The sequence below is a fragment of the Chionomys nivalis genome, chromosome 24 (genome assembly GCF_950005125.1).
Source record: "Chionomys nivalis chromosome 24, mChiNiv1.1, whole genome shotgun sequence".
NCBI lineage: Eukaryota > Metazoa > Chordata > Mammalia > Rodentia > Cricetidae > Chionomys > Chionomys nivalis.
Window position 1 is genome coordinate 18,145,051 of NC_080109.1, and position 15,420 is coordinate 18,160,470.

Genomic DNA, 15,420 nt, shown 5'->3' on the forward strand with positions numbered 1-15,420 from the left:
ACTTAGTCTGTTTATTTTCTAATGAGAAGAAAAAAGAAAGCATATAAATTTGGGTATGAGAGAAATGGGGAGGATCTCGGAGAAGTTGGGAAAGGGGAAATGATAATCAGAAAATATTACATGAAAAAATATATTTTCAATAAAAAAGGAACCACTTATCGTGCTCAAGAAACAAAATAAAACAAGGTTTTGAAACTTGACTATTAAAAATATAAACCATATACTTGGGGAGAAAATATTAAATATAATAGAATATAATATATTCTTGTAAAATTGGACTCAAAAATGTCTGCTAAATCTGTTACACTATCAAATTTTACAAGGATAAGAAAATTGGTTTGTCTTCAAATATCAAGTGACAATTTTTTAGTAAAAGAAAATTTCATATCTGTCAATGATTTAATATCTAGCCAATACTAATATAATAAAATATCAAGACAATCTATATCTATATATGAATGAATAAAGAGCATCTGTCTGATATGAGAATTTACATATAATGATATTAATGAATATTTCTCAGATTCATGAAGAGATGGCTCCTTTGGGGACCACCATAATAATAGTAAATTATAACGAAGGGGAAATGCACTAACTTACATCTTACAGAGTTTAAAAGACAGAAATCTTAATTTCAAGAACACAAAGTAACTTTTGATTCCAATCTAGTTTCAGAAAACACAGATTATATCATCCTTTTCACAACTAAAATATTTTCGCAATTAAACTTCATCAAGGGAAACTGAATTTATAAATTCTTGTCCATCCAGCTAACATACATATCCTTTATCCTCAGTCCTAGTTGTAAATAGAGTGGTGATGTCATGTATGATAGGGCGCCATGGATTCCATCCTCAACATGGTCATGGAAAACTGGAACTCCGACGTTCTGAAGTCTTGAAACATACATAATTCCATCATCTCTCAGGACATCATATTGACAGGTGAGGATGTATGTCCGTGGCAAGTGCTGTAAACGGGCATCATCGGCTAATAGGGGCAGTGCTCTGGGGTCCATCAGAGCCGGCAGCGAGTAAGCAGATTTCCCAAGCACAGGCTCGGTGTACTCATGGTCCTTTCTGTACTTGTCAGGAAGAAGAGTGGTCCAGTTCACAAACCTGAAGAGATGCCTGGACTCCAGAGGCATGTGCTGGTTTTTTCTCATGGCCCGTGGAAGTGCCTCGTCCTTGGTGAAAAACAGACTCACGAGCTTTATGGCTATGTCTCTTGTCAGAACTATACCATGTTCGTTGTCTCGATGTGATGGCAAAGAAGTATCAATCACCTGTAAGCCAGGATAAAGTAAGGCTTGCAACTTGAGTTTGTGCTTCACTTCAGGATCAATCTGCACCTGAAAAATAGGATTTCCAGTGAGGCAAAGGCTTCCAATATTCCGAAAGACAAAATGTAACCGTGACACAGACATGGGAACAAACCTATGCAGAATGCTGTTATAAAGTGCAGTTATGTCAAAAATGCCTTTAATACCCTTGATCAGTACTAAGTGTCAAACCATTGAAAGAACATTTTAAAAATGCTTCTTGAGTATATGAGAAAAGATGAGAGAAAAAAATAAGGAGATAGAGTGACAGAAGGCAGAAGGAGGAGGGATATACAAGTATGTTTTTATCAAATGTAACTAAGAGAAATAACACAGTCTTAAAGATGATGGAGGAATTTAAGCATTTAGATTTGTAGAAATTATTCTTGATAACTGGCCAAGGTGCAGAGGATAAGAGACTGAAATGTCCAGCCCCAAATGGGACATCTGTATAGCTTAGCTCCTCCGAAGGTTCAGAAGCAGAAAGATTGTAAGAGCCAGAGATAGCGGTTGGCTATCTGGAAACTGTCTGGACACAGCAGAAGAGTTGCACATATGAATTCACGGTGTTTGTGTAAGCATGTGTAAGACCTGTGCAAGCCCAAACCAGACTAAACCCCTGCATGGAGAGAAATGGGCATGATGCCTCACCCTTAGCAGAGTAGTTGTTGACATTTGATAGCTACTGGGAAAGAGAGAGTCAGTTTCCTCTAAGAGTGTAGCCCCTGGTGAATTGCACATGATCCAGTAAATAAATCAACATCCAGGACTATGTGGGTGGGACAAATTAGACTCAATGTGTTTTTTAAAAGAGAAAATAAATTTTGGTGGTTAGGGAGAGGGGTATGTATCTTGGAGGAGTTGGGAGAGTGGGTTAATATGATCAAAACACCTGGCATGGAAATTTTTCAGAGAACCATTTTTTTTTCTTTTTGAAAATATATTCTTCTCTTACACAATATATCTGGACCACAGTTTCTCCTCCTTCTATTCCTCCTAGGTCCTCCTCCTCCTCCTCTCTGCCCCAGGTCAACTCTGTCTCTATTTCCTTTCAGAAAAGCACAGGCATCCAAGAGACAACAACCCAACATGAACAAACAAAATATACTAAGACAAGGCAAAAACCTTCATATTGAGGCTAGACAAGGGAAACCAAGAGAAGGAAAAAAGTCCCAAGAGAAGGCAAAAGAGTTAGAGACACAGCTGCTTCCATTGTTAGGAGTCCACACACACACACACACACACACAAAATCACCAAGCTAACAGCCATAGCATGTATATAGAAGACCTGAAGGGGGTCCTGTGCTTGCCGATTACCCAGAGAACTAATTTCTTTTTTTAAAAAGATGAAACCAAGCACACAAGTATCTAGTATTATAAAGAAATGGAGACTCCTTAGCAGGACTGAGATGAGAAGAGAGAAGGAACACTGAGGTCCACAGGCATCCTTTATGATATTCTACAACAGATTTTAGGACAGGCTAAGTATATCTATGTATGGAAAAGGCCCCTAAGAATTGTCTTAGCTTGTTTATTGGTGTCATGGTAAGAAATCATGTTGAAGTACAGGAAGTAATTGTATAGAAATTAAAATATAGAAAAAATAGTCAAAGTAATTTTAGTAGAAAATTCACCAAATCTAAGAAAGTAGAAATTTAGTACCCAAAACATCCATAACTAATAGTAATCTTGTATCATGTTATTGTTATAAAGCTAACACAGAACAAAAAGAATTTAAGCCTGAAAGTGTGAAATTGCTTATGAAATGAAGCATACCAAAATTATATCTAATCAAAAACTTATAGGATATACGTAGGAAGTGATCTCCTGTACCCATATGTTGTAGAGTACTTCCCACTTTTTCTTCTATCAGGTTCAGTGTGTTCAGACTGATATTGAGGTCTTTAATCTATTTGGACTTGAGTTTCGTGCATGGCGATAGATATGGATCTATTTTCATTCTTCTACAGGTTGACAACCAGTTCTGCCAGCACCATTTGTTGAAGATGCTTTCTTTCTTCCATTGAATACTTTTAGCTCCTTTATCAAATATCAGGTGTTCATATGTTTGTGGGTTAAAATCAGGGTCTTCTACTCGGTTCCATTGATCGACTTCTCTGTTTTTATGCCAATCCCACCCACTGTGACAGTGGAACTGATCTATTGGGAGCCCACCAAGGCCAAATGGACTGGGACTGAATAAGCATGGGTTGAAACTGGACTCTCTGAACATGGCGGACAATGAAGGCTGATGAGAAGCCAAGGACAATGGCTCTAGGTTTCGATCCTAATACATGAACTGGCTTTGTGGGAACTTAGCCTGTTTGGACGCTCACCTTCCTCGACTTAGATAGAAGTGGACTTCTATCCTTGGACTTCCTGCAGGGCAGGGAATTTGGACTGCTCTTCAATATCGAGAGGGAGGGGGAATGGAGTGGGGGGAGGAGAAGAGGAGTGGAGATAGAGGGAGGGGAGTGGGGGGAGGGGGCAATATGTGGGAGGAGGGGGAGGGAAATGGGAAACGGAGAGCAGGTGGAAATTTTAATTAAAAAAGAATATAAATAAATAAATAAATAATAATAAAAATTTATAGGATGTAATAAATCCTTAAATAATTAAAATATGATGAGATCGAAACAGTAATAAAAGTCATACAAGGAACAAGCTCTTAGGACTGAAAATATTTGTAAAATGATCCCATAAACTAGTCTATATTCATCAAAAGTACCTATAAAATAAGAAGGGTAATGATGCTTTCAATGTCATTCTATAAATGATAACAAGCACTGATAACAAACCTGGATGAGGCCAGAACAAAAAGGGAAATGATAGATCAGTTTCCACGGTAAACATAGACTTAACATTACTCAATAACTAAATCAAATTCAACAACACTGGAAAAGATCATATTATAAGATGAAGTTGACTTTATCCAAACAATGAAAAATAGTGCGACATATACAAATTTAAAAATAAAATCCTGTTTGCAAATATAATGAGTAACAAAAGCTGAAATAGTTGCAAAAGATGTGAAAATTTTCTTGCAAATCCACAATTCCTTCATGATTAAAAAATCTCAAAGAAATTAGGTAAGATAGAGTACATTTGAGAAGAGCTATACTCAAGAAATCACTAGCCATCAATAAACCAAATGCAAACATTTCCTCTAAAACTACAAGCACCTGCTCTCACCATGCTGCTTCAAATAACAGTGGAAATCTTAACTGGAGAAATACAAAGGAAAAACATGATTGGGTATCAACTGGAAAGGAACAAATTTATTTCTGCCTATTTATAGATGATACAGGTATATGTGCTCAAAAACCTATAAATTGTTTTATGGAAGTCACTTGTTTATTTCCCAACCTCCCAACAGCCCAGACCCGAAATAATCACACAGAAACTACATTATTTAAATTACTGCTTGGCCCGTTAGCTCTAGCTTTTTATAGGCTAACTCTTACATCTTAATTTAATCCATCTCCATTAATCTGTAGATCACCACGAGGTCGTGGTCCACCAGCAAAGTTTCACCGTGTCTGTCTCCGGCAGCGGCTCCATGGCTTCTCTCTGATTCTGACTTCTTTCTCCTAGAATTCAGGTTAGTTTTCCATGCCTAGTTAAGTTCTTCCCTGCTATAGGTCCAAAGCAGTTTTTTATTCATGAATGGTAATCACAGCATACAGAGGGAAATATCACATCAAAAAATGCTCTACTAGAAGGCTCTTAAATGTCATAAATCTTTTGCCGGAGCAAGATGAAATAAAATCAACCATCACATTCAGGAACCTTGGTACAAAGTTTAATAGCCCCTCATTGTTGTATCCTTCACACCTGTAAAACTAGGAACACATACAGACAGTCACATTCTACTGCCAGTAAACATTGTATCCTGGTCCCTTTGTACCATGGTGGTGATGGTGGCCTTTGTGTGCCTTCATAGTTAACTGGGGAAAAATTTCCTCAGGCATTTTCTTTTCAAATAAAGTTGTGTGGTAAGCTCAGAACTCTTGATCAGTGACTTTTTCTCTCAAATCATCTTTTCTATTGCACTAGGAAAGTTCAAATTTTCTCCTCAATGACACTAATCTCTTTAATAACCATAATTACTTTGTCTGAACTCTCCTTGCCCTCAGTTTAACTAGATTAAAACTTCTTTACTCATCAACTTGTATATTTTTTACACTTCCGCCTTGCTTTATGCTTGCTTCTACTGTAAGTCTGATGAATGAAGTTAAGACATAATTATGACACAGTCTAAGTGCTATGCTATGTTAAAGATGCCCTTTGCAAACAAATTAACCCATTACTTTTTAATTCAGCATCACTCAAAATCTCAATACAAAGGCAGGAGGCAGCCAGATACTTTGAGAGAAACGAGCACAAATTGCTTTTAATCTGGTTCCCAACAGAGTATGTGTTCCCCAATGAAGTCTCATGAATACAGTTTTCTTTGTCCTCACTTTGGTTAGAGCTTTTGTCTTCTAAACTCTATCATTGGTTGTCAGTCACTGCTTCCATCACTCTACAGCTTCTCTAGGGCACACTCCTTCCACACAGCAGCTGAAACTATGTGGTCAAGGGAGTCATGGCAATGGCTTCAGCTCTCAGTGCCGATTTTATATGTTAGTTATTTCTGTTGTTTCTGTAACAAAATGCCTGACAGGAACCATCCAGCACCCACAGATCCAGTAGAAGCCTAATTAAAATACTACTATGTTTTTCTTTGTTAAGAAGGAACGAGATTATCTATAACGTTTCAGTGCCTGAGAAAAGCAATTCTAGAACCACCCTTTACAAAAGAAAAGGATGGTTGAAATAAAAGTATTCTCAACATGCAGATAGGTCTGTAGATCAATATAACTGCAAATATAAAACCCAAGTTAGTGCTGTTATGATGAGTTGATGCTTCCCTCAAGCACCATTGTAATTCTGTGGGAACGAATGCTCCTTTTCAAGGCATGATACCAGAAGAACAGGTCTAGCAGAGGAGCAAGGAGCTGCAACCATTCCCAGCTGCTGTAGAGCCAGAAATGCCTACCTGCTGAGTCACTGCTGCTGCCAGAGTGCCCCCAGAACTGTCTCCTGAAATAGCAACTCGCTTAGGATCTACTCCATATTTTCTAAGAATTTTGTCCTGAAGGAAATACTTGACTGCCGTGATGCCGTCTTCAAACTGTGCGGGGAAGTGATGCTGAGGAGCTAGCCTGTAGCTGCAAGACAGAGCAGGAGTGTGTTACAGGTCTAGCACATCTAAGGCATGCAATTTCACCCCAAGCCCTACCGTTCAGCTTTTAAAAACTGGTCCAAGATTTTCATCTAATGTTTAATTAAAATGAAAATCAATATAAAGGTATTTGAAATATGTAATTAAATCAATAATAGATGACATTATGCCTGAAGTTAGCAAATTAATTACTAACCCCCTTTGGTTTGTAAGTAATATTTTTATTTCAAGTGCATTTTATACTAGAGATAATCTATATCTTTGTCTTCCTTCCCTCCCTCACTTTTTTCTTCCTTCTTTCCTTCCTTCCTTCCTTTTTTCCTTCCTTCCTTCCTTCCTTCCTTCCTTCCTTCCTTCCTTTCCCCCATCCTCCCTCCCTTCTTCTCTTCTTCCTTCCCTCTCTCTCTCTTTCTTCTTCCCTACTTCAGTTTCCACTCCCCACTCTCCTACCAGTCCTGTCTCCTGTTCCCCCACCCATCCACTCCGTGGATAGAGTAGAATAGTTTCTATTCTATTCAGAAAGGGCAGCCCTCCACGGATATCAACAAAACATGGCATGTCAATCGCAGTAAGACTAACCAGCTCCCCTCTTATTAGGGCTAGACAAGGCAACCCAATATGAAAAATAGGGTCCCACAAGATGGCAAAAGAGTCAGGGACAGTCCCAGTCTCTACTGGAAGGATTCCCACTAAAAGACCAAGCTACACATATGCAGAGGGCCTAGATCAGTCCCATGCAGGCTCATGTTCTTAATGTAACTGGCTATGAAAACATCTTGTTCTCTTTTTGTTCTTCAAAATGTCAAAATTTATAAATATATTTAATGTCAAATGTTGGTGTTTTAGTTCCTAGAATATAGTGTAAACTGCCCTAGAAAGTCCTAAAGGATAATTTAAATGTATCTATATACCCAAAAGGTGTTTAAATTTATTATGACAAAGAGTAAATTTAGAACACTGCAAATCATAAAGATTAGATGAAATGTGTAGCAGACATAAACCGGTATCATTACTTGAAAATCAATGTAAAATATTCCAATTACTTCAAATTTTCTACAAATTGAAGGAGACTGTTCAAGTATCATAATCTATTCATTAATATATAAAATTTTTCTGGGAATTATAAGATTAATAAACATGTAAGCACCTACTTCCTTTGCAATATCATTATATAATATTAGCAATATTGAATTCTGATGCTATTTTATTACTGTGAACCAAGGAGAAGACAGAAGAAGAAAATTCCTCTTAAAAATAATGAATTTCAGAGTCAAACTCAGATTCAGAAATCTAGAGTATATTAATATGAGTAAAAAATGGTGATCTATCCTAAGATATTCTAGTATGCATGTTCCAAATACAATCAGAGTATAAAGTCACTTTTGAGAACATGTGTCAAAGATTTCAACTGGTTCCAAACTTTATTACCTATAACTCTCTAAATAATTATTTTGAAAGCAAGCATTTTGTTGCAAGCCTAAATATGACCAATACCCCATTTGTGCAATGATTAATTTGCTCCCTCCCATCTATGTGATATGAGACACAACTCATACACATAAGATTTAAACAAAAGAATCTCACAAAATGCTCAACTTAGGATATAATTAAACGATTTCCACAATTTAAGGAGGATAGTTTGGACCCTGGACTCCTTTAAGGGGTAGTCTATGCAGCAATTGTGACAGATAATATATAGTAAAATTTAAAAATTACAGTTTAAGCATAGATGTATTATTCAGAAATTGAGCCTATAAGCAGTTAAGACAAAAATCACACTAGTCAAAGAAATATAGCTCTTACTCCATTCCCACAACAACGGCATCAAGTTTGTTTGCAGTCCATCTATTCAGGAAGTCAAAAGCCCTCTGCTCTAAAATGAAGAGAGAAAGGTCATAGTACTCCTTGTAATAAAAAGGTAACAAAAATAATGATAGATATCTATATGAAAAATGTGATTTCAGATTCTTAGACAGGAATCTAAGTTTCCTACACTTTGTTCCATGCATAGGGCCCTAAAACAATTCACCATTCTTGATCTCTCTCTAGAGAGAAAGGGATGATTTGTAAATTGATATTCTAGGCTTGGTCCATTCTGGTTTCATCTTGCCCTTTGCTATAAACCACACCATGACCCTTCTCATATCCCTTTGTAGACTGGTGTACTGTACTTCAGTCTGGAAGATTTAGACAGTAGAAGAAGTTAATTGGTCTTCCTACAACCAATACAGCTAGGTCTATAATCCAAGATTCTCCTATCAACAGCCAAACATTAGCTCTTAATTTCTCTATTAGAAATAATCATTTTAACATTCATATGCATGAACTCTTGGCATATTTTCTCAATTGGATTATAAATTCATGAAGAAGTAATATGATAGATCTCTTTCTCTTTAAGTACATATGTGTTTGTGTATAGATATGTGGGTAGATGAGAGATCATAGATAGATAGATAGATAGATAGATAGATAGATAGATAGATAGATAGATAGATGATAGATAATTGTTTGCCTAAGATAACAGTGTAATACCTTAAAACATTTTCTTTTTTTGAATATGTCCCTATATATACTACAATAATTAGGACATTAACACAAAGTCTAAGGTCATAGTTCTTAACCTATGGGTCACTACCTCTTTATGGTCAAATAGCCTTTTCACAAGGGTCTTATATGAGATATTTACATTATAACAGTAGCAGAATTACAGTTATGCAGTAGCAACAAAAATAATTTTATGGTTGGTGTTACCACAATAAGCTACTGCATTAAAGGGTTGTAGCATTACGGAGATTGAGAATCACTGGTCTAAGGAACGGCAACTGAGTTTTTAAAGATTCCTTAGCAAGGTAATGTAAGGCTTAGATGTACAAATAGGACGTATTTATTCTCTTGAGTCAGTATCTGCCTTCTGGACTTCATAAACCTTGAATAACTGGGAGAAAACATTTGGAATGCACAAACAATACCTTTCTTTAAGACTGTATCAAGCATGAGGCAGGGACTGCTTCAAACTATCAGTTTTCAATATACTGAAATTGTTGCCATTCTTGAGGTACAAGGAGGCATACTTAATTTTCCTTATTATATTAAAAAGAACTCATTGGGGAATCTTGGCTATTCAAATATTACCTGAGTCTAATATATAAATATTTACATATTATTTTGAAATTTTTATGATTCCATTTTTTGTTTCTTTTTTATACTTTAGATACAATAGTTATACATATATTGTTACAGTCTACCATAGAATTTTTTGAAAATTTTATAAAGGCGAATTTTTGATATTTTTACTTTTTATCAGCTGTATATGGCCGTTATTCCAAAAGTCAAATAGAGAATCTGGACTTCATGGTTAGGGTTTGTTACTATCTAGTTCTGTTTTGCTTTTTCCCCTTAGAGTCAAATTGAACAACTTCCCTCTATGCTTTGCTCCTACTGTTAATAATGTTATTAGTAACAAACCACAAATACCCTCTTGTAGCAAGAGCAAGTGTTTCTCATATGCATCCTGTCAATGTTGTAGTTGCTGAAGGTATTATGAACCCCAGGAGAAAACTCCAAAGCAATCGACTTGTCCATGTCATTTTTTAAATGTGGTTTATCCCACATGAAAGATGAGAATAAAATGCTTCCTGCGGTAAGAGATTGGTCTGGGGCTCACTTGCTAGGATGCTATTGCAGCCTTCAGGAAGCACTGTGTGTGAACCCCAGCACTGTATACGCCAGGAGTGAGGTGCATGCTTATATCCCAGTGCTCAAGAGGTTGATGGTCATAAATAGTAGGTTACCACTAGCTAAGTAGCAAGTTCTAGAGCAGATAGGGATAGATGAGTTCCTATCTCGGAAACAAAAGGAAACCAATGTTGATCAGTACAGAGTAAACCTTGCAGTGAAAAGCTCCATTGGGTCATTCATCATATATGTGTGTACCTATCATTGTGTTGGATACTGAATATGTACATCTCTATTAAGCATGCCCATATATGTATATTTGAATATGCCAATACTTATATATTATAAACATGCAACCATTCTCTATCCTTCTGTTTTGAACTTACTGAAACTTCCAAAACAAAAACCCCCGCCATGAAAATAGATCACAGCCCGTCTTGGGGCTTCCGACTTCCTCTTGGGTAAGTACAGACGCACAGGGATGTTGACAAAGGCTGTATCCGTTACTGTGACGTGTTCATCTGAAAGTGGTTGTGTATAGTCCAGACTGATAATCATGGAAATAAACTCTTCGTATCTCATAACACCTACATTTTCAAGACACAGAGCCTATAAAAACAAACAAAATTAGCAAAATAATTCAGCATTAGATCAGTAATATCAGACAAATGTGAAGAGAATGTTTAGAAGAATAAAATTGAAAAAACAAAATAAATGAATAGAAATAAAGAATTTGTAAAATTATTTTCAAATAATATTATGAAGATCTTATTGGGTGACCCTTCTGCTTTTGAAAATCTCAGGTGTTTTCAATTAAATATCATTCATAAAAGCTTCTCTGCTCACATTTTAAGCCTTTTTGTACTTATTACTCAATCATAAATTCATAGTAAAAATTGTAAGTCTTATAATCCTTCTGATTTTGAGGGTTGTCATATCTCCATCTAAAGTTATTTTATTTAATTCAATTCTTAAGTATTATCATATGACCATATTATACGTGATCTGAATTTGATGGATTTTACTCTAAATCATTTGTTTCCTTAGGCCCATTTCTGTAAAAGCCTTTCTTGATTTAATTGCGGAAAGTGACCAGTTTACCTAGGAACTGGGCAATTTACTTAAGGAACAAATCTTAAAAGCTCCACATCCAACGATACTTTAAATGATCTTTATTAGTGCACTACTACAGCGTAGGGCAGTTAAAGCTATTCTCTACATGCTGAGGAGGGAAATGTGTGCAGAACTGCAACTATACGTGTCAGGTCACTCACAACCCCGAGAAAAGCACATATGAACTCACAGAAATGGGAGCAGCAAGCACAGGGGCAACACGAGTCTGTCTACACCAAGTCCTCTGCATTTATACTACAAACAGGCTTTCAGTGTAGTGTTTTTAAAGAATTCAAGAGTGTGTGAACAAGTGGGTCTCTGGTTCTTGGGCCTTCTTTTGGGATCTTTTCTCCTCTGAAGGTTTATCTTGTCCAACTTCTATGCGATAGTTTTTGTTTAATCTTGTTTAGGGTAAAAGTTAACAGCTGAACTGTCACTTATACTTGCTGGGAGAGGGAAAACTCGTTTTCTCCAGGGGAATAGCACCAGGTACATTATTCATGCCAGGACAGACCTCATGTTCAGGAGAAGTTGACCAACACATAATGGACCCCATAGTCTTTTTGTGTGTTTTTATGGTTACAGTTTGGTGGGTTTTATGTTTTGTTTTTTACTCTTTATAGAATTTGTTTTCTAGGATTTGCGGTTTTATTGCTGTATTGGGTTTGGGGGCTATTTTATTTCTATTTTATTTGTTTATTCATTTATGTATATATGCATGTATTTATTTATTATTCTGTCATTCAATGCGTCCCGACCACAGATTTCCCTTCCTCCACTCTTCCCAGCTCACTCCACCACTTCTCGTCTCTCCTAAATCCACTCCTCTGTTTCCCTTTAGAACAGAGCAGGCATCTAAGGATATTGGGTTTGTTTCTTGAAAAAGATCTTAGAGTTAGGTGGGAGGGGGGAGGAGAGGATGTGGAATGACTTGGTGGAGAGGAAGAATATCATCAAAATATATTTAAGTTTAAAAATTATCTTAAATAATAAAAATATAATAAAAAAATAAAAAAGAAAACTACTGATCAATGTGTTTTCTGAACTTCATTTTTTTAAAAATGCCAGCATTGATAATACCAACAATAAATTTCTTACTGAGCTATATTAGAGTTTAGATGACTCAATATTTTTATTGTATATAGCAGTTCATGCTAATATTCAACTAACCTTGCCTCATTATTTAAATGTTCTTTATATTAATAATTCTGCAAAGGCCAGTGAGATGCCTCAGCAGGCAAAGGTACCTACTCCCAGTAATGAACATCTGCAAGGCCCATCTGGGGAATGAGGAGCGCTGACCCTCAGACCATATCCTGTGACCTCTGCACGTACCACAGTCTGCCCTTCCCTCCAACACACACATTAACTAATTGACTATTAAAATAGAAAAATATAGAAAAATAGTTCTTTAGTAATTTCTTGCTTATGAGTATTATCAAATAGATGACCCGTTAATGTGAGTTCTTGAGAAATAAGTATATTTATATAATTATTTATTCAGTAAATTTGCTTCTTAAGTTTAAATTTTAGCAATGGCTTTATTTCTTCTATGCCAACATTTTCTGTATGTAAACTGACACTCAAGCATTTTAAGGCTATAACAAGAACTACTAATGCAGAGATTATCAGATGTTCTTCTAGCATGCCTGATCTTTAATACACAGAACTATGCCGACAAGTATTTGTAGTTAGCATCCTCGCTCTTAAGCTAATTGGTATAATGTACAGTCTAAGAACTTTTTTAAGGTTAGTTTTACAAAACTCTTTCAAAACAACTTATGACTGCCCAACAATAAACTTATTTTCCAAGGCTGCATTATAAAGAGCTTTAGTTTTCAGTTTCCAAGGTTAAAAACCAATGGTTGTTATTGTCTTTGCAACCTTGAATTACAGAACTCTGTGCTAAAATTACCAAAGACTTCTAAATTTGCTAGGATGAACTTTAATTATACCTTTATTTTGTCTACTGTCATTTTAGAAGTACAGGATAATAGTTTATAATGTAAAACACAAAAAGTGTGTATTTTCATCACAGATAAATGACGGCTGGACACATTTGGAGCTGAGAAAGTAACAACAGAGTTTTGCAGTGGGTGTTCTGATAATGAGATGCTGTTGAAAACATGGGTATTTGTCACCCACGGGTTTAAACACACGTGAAATAATAAAAGGAGGAAGCCCAGAGTTCATCTGCAGAACTGATAATGGGCTTGCTCAGGGGTTCTCCCGTCTACTTCAATCAAGGAACCAGAGCATTTGAAAAAGAGACAGCTGTAGAGAAAGTGGAAGTCTCGTGGGACTAGCTGGAAGACAGAAGACTCAGAGTCCAGCAACTACAAGTGACTCTGTCCTAGAACAGTGCCTCCTGCTTGACTGCCGGATCTTCTAATCATCTCCTAATGTTGCTGCCTTTGATATTTTGCCTCCGTCATCAGAGGGTATTTTTGGAAGGCATCCACTTTGCTCATAAAAGAGCACAGATTTGAAACAAGGCAGTTTGGAGCTCAAATTAAAGCTGTTATTCCCTCCCTGTATGCACTCTTCTGAATATTTTTGTCCTGTCCCATGAGCTGAAATATTTAGAAAACAATGGAGATATATGTATATGCAACTAAAGCATATATATTGCAGTGCCAAAAACGCCAGCTTCTGGCGATAAGGGAACTATTTATACATCCATTATATCCATCCTGCATCTCCTAAGATAACCCCAGAAATTCTGCAATTTATAATTGAAGGCATACAATAGAAGTGATGGCAATAAGAAAAATGCTGATTTAATATCAAATAAGTGCTATCATCAATAATTCATATCGTTATACTATAAGATAATTGAGATTGTTTTTATCTTAGAGCCCAAGTGAAAATCAATTTAACAATATTCTTTTAAAAATAGAACTTTTTTTCCAAATTGTATCAGTAGTATTATCAAAGTACTCACAAGTATTCAGTCTTAATCACTGAAAAAATTATATTATTCTTACCATAAGTGTACAAGCTTTAGCAGCTGCATCCAAGGCCATTACTTTCCAAGTTTCTTCAATGTTGTCAGGTATAGGTGTATAAATATAAGATAAAAAGCTAACACAAAACAGCCCCAAACAGAGAGTTTTGAATCCCATAGTATCCTGCCTCTTCACAATGCAGGGATTAAAATATTTCCATAAATGTTGAATAAAAAGCCAAAGGATGAGTACAGACTGGAAACCCTCTCGGGTGATCCAACCATTCTCACAGCGTGAGAATGATTCTCAACTCAAACCTACGGTATCAGTCCTAACTTGTTTAGCAAATCCACAAACTCTGAAGCAGATGTTGAAATTCATCAGGTCAGGTACCTATTATTAACATGCAATTAAAATTCCCTAAAGTGTTCCTTCATTCTGTGACACCAAGATCAGCAGAAAGCAGAATCAATACGAGCACTGGATAATTCTTGAAGTTATCTTTTGGGGTTGCAATATTTTATAAGAGGTTTATAGAAGGCTACTTGATATGCAGTCAAAATATAGGCTAATATTATTACTAAAGTTTATTACCTATGCTAGCAGGCACTACCTAGTGTGGAACAAGCTTTAGATTGAAAGGTAGAGGGTGTGGAGACTTATTCAAGCTCCATCACTCAGCAAGCTAGAATTTCAAACCTAGACCAGAATTACCAGAAAGTTCAGGGCAAGTATTTCAGCAAACATTCTGGTTTTTAGAAGATTGCATAATATGATGATTTGAATTTATGAATCAACACGACTTGAATTAGCTGCGCAGAGTGATAAATAATATACCCAGGTGTGCCTGGAAAGGTGTTTCCAGAACATTGATGTTTTAATTGGTAACATGACTCACAGTTGTGGGCAAAAAGCATCTGATATATTGAAAGTACTTAAGATCTTGATGAGGATGCCCACTGAAGCATCTTACCTGATCTCATGGGAGCTCACCCAATCCAGCCTGACCACAGGGGAGCCAGCTTAAGACCAAACTAGGAACATATGGGTGACAGTTGTGTCTGGGGCAGACTGTGGGGCCACTGTCAGTGGGACCAGGATTTATCAGACTTATCCCATTCTCTTTGGAGGGAGAC

General features: G+C 36.4%; 1 protein-coding gene across 1 annotated transcript; it reads right to left on the bottom strand.

Moving 5' to 3' along the window:
- Positions 1-748: 748 nt before the first annotated feature.
- Positions 749-14,461, bottom strand: LOC130866032 (arylacetamide deacetylase-like 2). Its single transcript, XM_057757268.1, has 5 exons — positions 14,324-14,461; positions 10,610-10,832; positions 8,352-8,421; positions 6,363-6,534; positions 749-1,351 (listed from the first exon to the last, which is right to left on the bottom strand). The coding sequence occupies exons 1-5, from the start codon at positions 14,459-14,461 to the stop codon at positions 749-751; spliced, it is 1,206 nt and encodes a 401-aa protein (XP_057613251.1).
- Between the last annotated feature and the right edge of the window lie 959 nt (positions 14,462-15,420).